Below are 9797 nucleotides of genomic sequence, written 5' to 3' on the forward strand. Positions count from 1 at the left end.
GTTCAGAGATTTAACAATGATAGGATGTCTGGTGGTGATCTATGGTGAATTCTCTCTTCACTCTAACAGCGATGGCAGCTGTAGAGGGACGAGTTGAGAGATTAAAGGCCAGACTCAGGTAGTTGCCTATTTTGAAGGGGCCGGTTCTAAAACATGTTATGGTGGCAGCTCTGAAAGAGCATCTTGGGTAGTAGTGGCAGCGGTGAATGTGCAGGTCCGAGAAGGTCAGAGACCAGAAGACAGGAAGTGATGTCAGCTTTGATGGTGAAAGATGGAGGTTCAGAAGTTGAATAAAGAATCCTAAAGAGGCATGTCAGACGTCGGAATCCGCCAGGCATTCTGTGCCTGATGGCGGGATTTGATACCTCCCTGTTACTCCTACACTTGAGAAATGTTCCTATAGATATGACCGGTAATACCCAAACCTTCGTGACTCACGTTTGGCGCGTTTGCTTGTAGGCGGCATCCACCAGGTGCTTGGCTTCTTCAGCACACCTGAGAACGAAGGAAGTCTCCACCTCTTCCAGCCCATCTGCAAAGAGGAAATTCAGATTAAAACACACAGTGGTGCCATTTATAAGAAGAGCCTACAGTCTGACACGTATCTGCAAGTGCTGCTGTCAAACTAACAGTACCTACCCGAATTCAGCCTGTGTAATGAAAAAACAAACTACAGCCTTTTAATTCGCCCGGTGTATCATGCTATTTTCAGGAGAAAATACAATTTTCAACAGGCTTTCTCACAGTTGCCGTGGAATTCTATACACAAAAGCGTGGGAAGAGTTCGAGGGAGTAAACCTTTCCCGTTTATTAATACATGTATCCATAGTTCCTTGAAATCAAAAAGGACAGGTCAAGAAAGAGAGAATTAAAGAAACAAAGCAAAGAGCAAAGCCAGGAGAAAAAGCAAAAAGAAGTTGGAAGGAAAAAGGCGGTGTGGAGACAGGGAAAGGTAAAAAAATGCTTAAGGAGAAAAGTCAGGTGAGAAGTAGGCAAATGTACATGGGGTCGATGGGAAAGAGTAAGGAAAACAACCAGGGGAAAAGGAGACACAGAGAGCAGATGTGTAACAAGTGTTGGAAAGCCCACCGGTCTCAGTCTTTTAAACAAGAATTGGAAAAGCCAATACATATGGCTGTAACTGAAAATTAGCTTTGCTAATGCTTGTTACTAGCGATGTCTCCAATCAGAGGTAAGACCTTTCTGTAGAATCCTGCAGTATCTTAGATAGTTACTAGTGGTCACTTGAGTCAGAGAGCAATTTTTTCTGCAGTAGTTTTCATGGATTCAAAAACAAATCATGTTTCTGTTTCAGACTGCAGTACCTTTGGTCATTAGTAGAAGTCACTGTAGTGAGAAACATATATTTTCTCTAGCAGGCTGCAGTACTGTAGGTGTTTACAAAAGATCAAGTTGCAGGAGCCTTGATTAGAAACAGAGGTCCTGGAGTCAGAAATAAATTATTTCAGGAGCAGGTGGAGTATTTTATGTTATTACTATAGGTTCTGGAATCCATCACGAATAGTTTTCTGTAGCAGTTTGCAGTACCTCAGATCGCCACTAGAGGCTCACAGAGTCCCCTTTTCTGGAGTAGACTGCAATACCTGAGAACGAGTCAACGGTGGCCACTGTACACGCTTCGGCGTGACTCGGGGCACTCATGAGTCGATGCCCCAGCCAGGGCCGGCCTTGGGCATGGGCGAGCTGAGCTCAGGGCGCCGTTATTCAGAGGCGCATCTGGGAACTGCCTGACTTAATGTCATGCAAAGAGCAGCGCGTCCATTCCACTTGATCTCAGTCGAGTTCCATTAAAGACGGTGTAATCAGCCCTTGATGTACCTCAATGTAATCATTGTTATCACCCCATAATTTCCCTGCCCACCTCCCATGTTCCTCCCACACTTCCGTCACACCGCTACGACCCCAGCCCCCACAACAAATGCCACATTTTCTTTCCGCCCAGGGCGTTATCCCGGCCAATCCGATTTATAGCCGACGCTGGCCCCAGCTTTACCGTTGCAACATGGCTGATAACCTTTAAGAATTGTGCAGTTAAAAAGAAGCATTTGCAATGCAATTGGTCTCGCCTGTGGGAACTTATAAGTCTTTATCCATGCAACACATTATCCTGGGTGCTGCAACCACCAGCTTAAACTAAGCACTGCAGTAAATGATATGACATCACTGTCATATCTGACTAGAGTGTCTGTGACACGCCATATACACCGTCTGAGGCCTTAACTGCGCATCCTGATCTCCAGAAGCATTTCTTATGGCTTGTCCAGAGAGTTTGGAGATTGTTACTACACGATTACCACTCGACTAACATAAACAAGTGATTAATATAATACTAGGTAACAATCAGATCTAAGTATATTTAACAAAATTCTAATCACTATAATGCAGTCCAAAATCATTTCAAATTCCTAGGCTACGCAATCTCGACTGATTTTCAAAAACGCACCCTTTTGGCAACTATTAATTTCTAGGTTTGATCGTTGTCACGTTTTTCAAAAATAGCACTCTCTTGAAGATTTAGCAGGACTGCCATCTATGTTTTCCCTGGCTGTACTATTTTTTCTACCCTTGCTACTTCTGCAGAGTTATTAGTAGGCTTACCTACATAACAGTGCATTATGGGAGATGTAGACTTGGTACATTTTATTTGAGCCAATTGGACCTCAGCATCTGATAAGAAAGGTATGTCAAAGAAAAGACCAGGAATGGAAAAAGTGGTGGCCAGTGGGTACATGGGGCCATCTGGTCACCCTAGTCATAAAGGAGCTGAATGTGCCCTGTGAGCCCTGTTTACTTCCAGTAGTTCCACCACGTGCCCTGCCCAACACCCTTCAGTGCCAACAACCACGCTACTGAGAGTCTAAGGACAGCTCAGCCCTGAGATATCATCGGGCTTCAAATGCTGAATGATGTCACTACAGCTGTCTCTAGCAAGTTGGAGCCTAGACGTATTCCTGTTTCCTATATTTCAAAGAAGAGTGTAAAATTCGAGGAATAAACAAGCAAACTGCCTACTGGCATTTGCAAGATAGCCACCTGATCAGTGACTAGTTGTACTTTGGAATTTCAATGATAAACGCTGCGTGCTACTCACCTCCAATTCCCGTCCACCTTTGCAGTCGACCCTATTGTGCCCTGGGGAGCCAGGCTCTTACCAGGGGCGTAACACAGGCCCCCGCAGCCCATGCGGTGCGGGAGGGCCCCTAGCTCCGAGGGGCCCCCTCGGCACTGAACTCTGGCCGGAAGAGCTCCTGATTGAGCCCGGAGGGGGCCCCCCTAAGTACCGTGCAGGGAGGCCCCCTCACTTTTCGTTACGCCAGTGGCTCTCACAACAGCTGCGAGCAGTGCAGAGCAAGGCGCAATAGAAGCGGTGGGAGGAGCCAGGCAGCACCCCCTGACTTTTGTTTCAATACAGTGACGACATAGGCCTGCCGGGCGTAGAGCAGCAGTGGAACTGTATTACTAAAATATGGGAACGTTGACCAGTGTTGGATTGGTAACGCAGGCACTCGGACAATGCCCGAGGGGCCGGTATCCAAATTCCAGCTGTGGGCTGCTTTTTTTAGCAGCCTGGGGGGGGCGATTTGGGCGGTTTCTGCTTTGTTCGATGCCGCCAGCGGCCCAGTGGGTGCCTGAGTGGCCTTTCTGGAGGTAGATGGGCATCCATTACCTCCCTTTTATCAAGGGTCACTCCCTTTCTCTCGCTGGGCTGACCCATTTATGCATATTGAGCGGGGCAGAGGCCCTGAGCAAAAGTGGCCTCACTTGTTCTCAGGTGTGTTTCACCAGTGTAAACTAATCTGTGCATTTTTTTTCAAAGCTCCCCTTTACCTTTTTAATAAAATTTCGCCGAAGCAGTGTTTTGCGGGAAGGCGATATGCAAATGTAGGCCACTTTATTTTTGCGTGCCCGGGACGATTTTTAATTCCAATCCAACCGTGACGGTGGCTGTTAAAGAATAGCGCAGTTAGGACAAACGGTAATAATGAAATAATCAATGGGAGCAATCGCTTTGTTTGAGTAAAGATATCCACAAATATAGTAAACATCTCATGAATATAACTGCAAAAGTCAGGGCTTTAAGTGGGATGAAAAAACTGGGGGGTCTCTCAAAGCGACGTGGCTGATATAATTAAGGGCATTCCTTAAAAAATTTATGCTAAAAATCTGTGCTTAGTATAGTGTGCCGCCCCACTGGTATTGTGTGTCATTGCCTCCACTTATATAATATGACAAGTAACATTACACCTACAAGCCAGGACTATTGGCTTTGTCAAAGGTTGTTAGCTGCATAAGATAAATATTCCACATGCATACATACAACTATGGATTTCTTGTACTTGATATTGAAAATGCTTTAGCTCCTGCGTGAGAGGTACTGGCTTAATGGCTAGTGCTCCCAATTTTGGAGGTGAGGAAGCCTGTTCTAGACTTTGTTTATGGGCAAATCACTTCATCTCTGTGCCTACCAAAGAATAAATCAATGTGTCCTTGTTGGTGCTCATGTAAAGCACTTCGAGTATTGCAATAAAAAACTGCAAAAAAAATAAAAGTTACGTCAAAAGCAGGGAACTGCTACAGAGTAAAGATTTTTTTTCCATCCTGAGAGTGAGGGCACATAGATAGTGCCCTGTCTCAGCACTTGCTTTTAAAAAGTGCCTGTGCTGAGCACGGCAGGACCCGGCCCGCTTAAAGCCCTGGCAACACCGAAAAAAACAGTAGTGGCTTAGATAAGGGAGAGAAACGTTTTTTCTGAGGGCCTTGACAACTAAAAAGAGCCTGCCAGACATGAAATATTTTGAAAGACACATAATGGTAACGTGTTTTATTATTTTGATCTGGGATGTGACTGAGGACAGGAACGTGAAATAAAGCCAAGCCCAACTAGAGACAGAGTGGCCTTGAAAGCTTGAAACTCGCGGAGTAATCTCCACGCGACAAGCCCATTGTAACTGATGCGAACAGGCCAAAAGTTAGTCCTCTTTATCTAGGCGCTGAGCAAACCCCGGTTACTTTGGAATGAAAAATACATGTTTTTTTCAACCGATATAAGCACATCGCCGCATTAGGCTTTAGTAAAGACTTTTAATTCTGATGAAGGTATATCGGTTTGTGTATTACCTTCGGGTTCTTGAAAATGATGCCCTTTGGAACGTTTTGTCGCCGCCTTCACCCTGAGTGTCCTGCACCACCCCCAGTCGCGCCCGTATGTGAATGCTTCGAAAAAGTGAACCTTTGTGTAGAAAGGCGTTCATATCCTCCGGGCAGTTCGTTAAGAAGGGTAGATTATTAGAATGGTTCAGTCAGTGAATGTATGGAGGGAGCTCTGCGAAGTGGGGTTCGTCGCTGACGGCGGTGGCGTGCCTAGGATGCTGGTCACTCAAAAGAATGTACCATGAAGGATGGCATCCCCTCAGAAGTATGTACCACGCGCCTGCTTCATCCTGTTTCAGCTGTTCTCAAGGGAGAGTGCTGACACGCTCATCTGAAAATGAAGACGCCATACACAGGGTTGGACCGGGCACGCTATAAAAAAAAAGTGGCCCACATTTGCATATTGCCTTTCCTCCAAACCCTGCTGCGGCGAAAATGTAATAAAAAAATTTGGGAGGGGATAAAAATAATGCATGTATTCTTTTACACTGGTGAAACACACCTGAAAACAAGTGAAGCCACTTCTGCTCAGACCCCCTGCCCCACTCAGGATGCATACATTAATGGGCGGCCCAATGAGAGAACGTGAGTGACACCTCTGCCTGTTGCTAAACAGGAGGTAATGAGCGCCCATCTGCCTCCAGATGGGCCACTCAGACACCCACTGGGCCGCTGGCTGTATCTAAACAACAGAGACACCGTCTGAATCGGCCCCCCAGACTGCTCAAAAAAGCAGCCCACAGCTGGAACTCGGACACTGGCCCCTCGGGCATTGCCCCAGTCCCCACATTGCCAATCCGACGCTGGACATGTTTCTGAGGCTGCCATGGCCATCTAGGATTTCGCCTGTCCTGCTGCAGGGACACCTGTCTGGGGCGACTGCCTAAAACCGACCCGCCCTGTCCTCTGGAATGGCACTGCTGCCTTGCCTCTGGAACGGCAATGCTGCCTTGCCGCATGTGGCGCTGCAGTCCCTTTATATTGAGCTGCCGACTAGCGCCCACTGTCCCTTCATTTCAGGGCGCTTTGCTTGTTCCTGGGCTGCGCGCACTCTTTCCTGGTGGCGCACTTTGAGTCTTTCCTGACCTGTTGCTTCACTTCCCTCTTTCATGCTGCTGTTCCAAGCAGCGCTGTGAAGAGGGCACCACTGAGGTAAGGCGCTAAATGCAATAGATGCTTCCTGTCAAGGCTAGGCTCGGCATCCAGCTCGGTGCCTCTCTGATCCCGCGGTGTCAGTAATCGTCGCACAAAATCCGATTTTGCATCTGAACTGCATTCTTGTGACTGGCAGTGACTGCTCTTGTAGCTCCCGATATCTCATTGGAGGCGAAGAGAAGTGCACTGTCCACGAGGACACTAAATGAAGCACACCGACGTTAAGAGAAACCTGGAGCCGCCACCAAAATGAAACGAGCCGGGGAATGAAAACGAAAAACAAGGAGGCTGTACAGCGTGATGGCCAAACAAAACCTTCTCTGAGTGAAATCGCCAGGGCCGGAATTAAGCAGCAAAGGAGGGGATTTACACAAATGCAACAGTAACAAGTAAGCATTTCTATACGCCACAGATCGTAACCAATGGCTGTAGGGGGTGGACAAACCCCACAGAGGTCGATCGAAGCTAGATCTAAAAATGATGAGCGAGACAGAAGCACCTGGGAAGAATGGATAAGCAGTGGGTGAGACTGAGCCGATAGAGTGCAGGGGCCAATGATTGTGTGTGGGTGTCAGGAGCGCATCAGCCATTGGAATCAAAGGGCTTCCGTCGTGTGTGTCAGACAGCTCCCGGGCACACACACAGCTGCACCCCAGCACTCACAGGGCTCTAAAACTTTAAAAAGACCACGTGCATGTTAATGAGGCTTTGTTGTTGTTTCACCCCTTCCAAGAGCCCCTGCAGCTCCACTCTGCCTATTGCTTAAAGTTTCAGCCCCCCCCCCCCCGAAATTTTCTCTTACTCCCCTCCCTCCCCCGAAATGTGGCTCTAGTTGCGCCTCTGGTGGGTGTCTACCGTGAAGGATGCCTACATCAGTGAAGTGCCATTGGGCAATCCTGGTAGCCAATGCCAAAAGTTCACTCAACCACATCAGCCAATGGATGACATTGGCTGTTCAAAAGCCCCTGTCTGTCTATGTATGTTTTATGGTGCGTTCTGTATTGTGTGTTGTGTGTTGTGTCTGACAATAGCTCTTACCATACAGCTAAAGCTACCTCTAGGCACCACTTGTGCACCGAGGAGATAAGATAACATGATATCGTTCTCTTCCTTACTTAATGGATCTGTTCACGGCAGTGTGCAACAAATCCTGATGTACTCTGCCTACAAGCTTGCATTGCTGTTCAATACCCCTGACTGCGCAGTCCTCATTCACTGCACAAATGTGTGCAATCGAGAAGAGTGCGCGTTAACTGGTACAGTACCTCTGAATGTGCGTTGCTATGTGTTAGAGGGAGTCCCGCCTGCCTCTGCACCATCTCTTTAGTATTGAACGACTCAAACAATGAGAGCAGGTATATCTCACCCACTGGTAGCCGATATATCTCACCCATTCATAACAGGCATATCTCACCCATTCATAACAGGCATATCTCATTCACTCATAGCAGGCATATCTCACCCACTCGTAGCAGGCACATCTCATTCACTCATAGTAGGCATATCTCACCCACTCGTCGTAGCAGGCATATCTCACCCACTCGTAGCAGGCACATCTCATCCACTCATAGCAGGCACAGCTCACCCACTCATAGCAGATGTATGTCACCCACTCATAGCAGACATATCTCATCTACTCATAGCAGGCACAGCTCACCCACTCATAGCAGGCAGTCATTGTAACATTCATCATAACTGACAGTCAGTGGGTCCCCTCCAGCCCGAAGTCACGGCGGCCTCTGGCCTCTACCCTCACACTCAGTCACCTTTCCGCTCAGGGCTCTCAGTCCGCACAGATCTCACCCGCGTCCAGCAGTCGAGAGCCCAGAGTGTCCTCGGCAGCGGCCTCACCCCCTGACACCCGCCGCACAGGGCACTCTCCAAAGCGGGTGTACTAACTCGGGGGACAACCTGTAGACTATAGGCTAAAAGCATGGCAGGGCCGACTCCACCTTTCATTCTGCACAGTTTTACCAGCATGTTTTAGGAATGTGCGCTCAGGGGCGAGTAGGGAAGAGGGACAGAGGCTGCAGGACAAGGCCTTACCGTAGAAAGAAGACGCTGCTGTTTGCAAGAAGCCCAGTGCCAGCAGCAACCGGAGGGCAGCTCTCACGGGACCCATGGCTGAAAGACAACAAGGGACAGAGTTAGAGACGGCCTGCCCGACCCCCACCTACCCCGGCAGCCCCCAGCATCACCATGCCAGGGAGGGCTCTGGAAGAGCGGGGCGCTCGGTCCCCAGCACCCCAAGCATCCCCGCCTCCACCATCTCCACCTGACCCCAGTGCCTGGCAAGGCTCGCGCTGCAGGGGGCACGGCTGCTTACCAAGAAGGGACAGAGTTAGAGACGGCCTGCCCGACCCCCACCTACCCCGGCAGCCCCCAGCATCAACATCCACTGGGAGGGCTCTGGAAGAGCAGGGCGCTCGGTCCCCAGAACACCAAGCATCCCCGCCTCCACCAGCTCCACCTGACCCCAGTGCCTGGCAAGGCTCGCGCTGCAAGGGGCACGGCTGCTTACCAAGAAGGGACAGAGTTAGAGACGGCCTGCCCGACCCCCACCTACCCCGGCAGCCCCCAGCATCACCATGCCAGGGAGGGCTCAGGAAGAGCGGGGCGCTCGGTCCCCAGCACCCCAAGCATCCCCGTCTCCACCAGCGCCACCTGACCCCAGTGCCTGGCAAGGCTCGCGCTGCAGGGGCCACGGCTGCTTTCCAAGAAGGGTCGTGACCTCCCGTGACGCAGCCTACCCGCCGTCACTTGTGGCCTGTGATGGGCGTTACTGATGGCGAACAGGGCCTGGTTCCATCAGCTGGGGGGGACGCCTGACCCCCGGGGGCACACACACAGGGGCTGGCATGCTGCACCCAGTGCCACAGAAGAAAACGGGATTCAGTGCCAGTCACAGGGCGTCACTCCCAGTCACCCCAACCACAGAGATGCTGTGCCAGCTTGGTGCAGCCCTGGCACAGGGCCTAGGCGCCTTGCACTGGTGCTGGGGTTGCATACGGTGATGTACAAAAAATATGTTTATAACATAATAATATACAGCAGTTGGGAGGGTAGGGGGAGAGAGGTCGACGAGCGCTACATGACTCGGTCTATGTCCTCTCTCGGACAGGGCGAATCTCTTACCTGCTGGTAGGTTGACTATACGGTGTGTGGCCTCTCCGCGGCTGTCCTCTCTGACTGGCGCCGTGCAGAGACAGCGATTCCCTTCGTTTTTATAGACCCAGTGACTCGTGACTCAGGCAAGAGACCCCCGTGGTCACAGCCCTTCCCCTTTCCCGTGCCTACGGGGGTCTTGCACAATGATGAGGCTCCTCGCCCGTATCCCCCTTCGACTACCGGAGAAAGAGGAACACACTGACCAGACTTAGTGACACAATCATGACACATGTGTGTGTGAGCACACACACCACAGTAACTGACCGTGAACACACCCGCGATGAGGAGGTGGGCCCAGCACA

General features: G+C 50.0%; 1 protein-coding gene across 1 annotated transcript in view; it reads right to left on the bottom strand.

The window, feature by feature from the left end:
* The window catches only part of LOC147729755 (eosinophil peroxidase-like), a 65413-nt gene extending 55852 nt beyond the window's left edge, over positions 1 to 9561 (bottom strand). The window contains exons 1-3 of the mRNA XM_086954641.1: positions 9463 to 9561; positions 8374 to 8451; positions 439 to 532 (exon numbers count right to left, since the gene is read on the bottom strand). Coding sequence (XP_086810767.1) covers positions 439 to 532; positions 8374 to 8449 — 170 coding nt within the window. The 5' untranslated portion in view covers positions 8450 to 8451; positions 9463 to 9561. The remainder of the gene's footprint in view (positions 1 to 438; positions 533 to 8373; positions 8452 to 9462) is intronic.
* Between the last annotated feature and the right edge of the window lie 236 nt (positions 9562 to 9797).

This window comes from Lissotriton vulgaris, chromosome 2_1, assembly GCF_964263255.1.
Source record: "Lissotriton vulgaris chromosome 2_1, aLisVul1.2, whole genome shotgun sequence".
In the NCBI taxonomy this organism is placed as follows: domain Eukaryota; kingdom Metazoa; phylum Chordata; class Amphibia; order Caudata; family Salamandridae; genus Lissotriton; species Lissotriton vulgaris.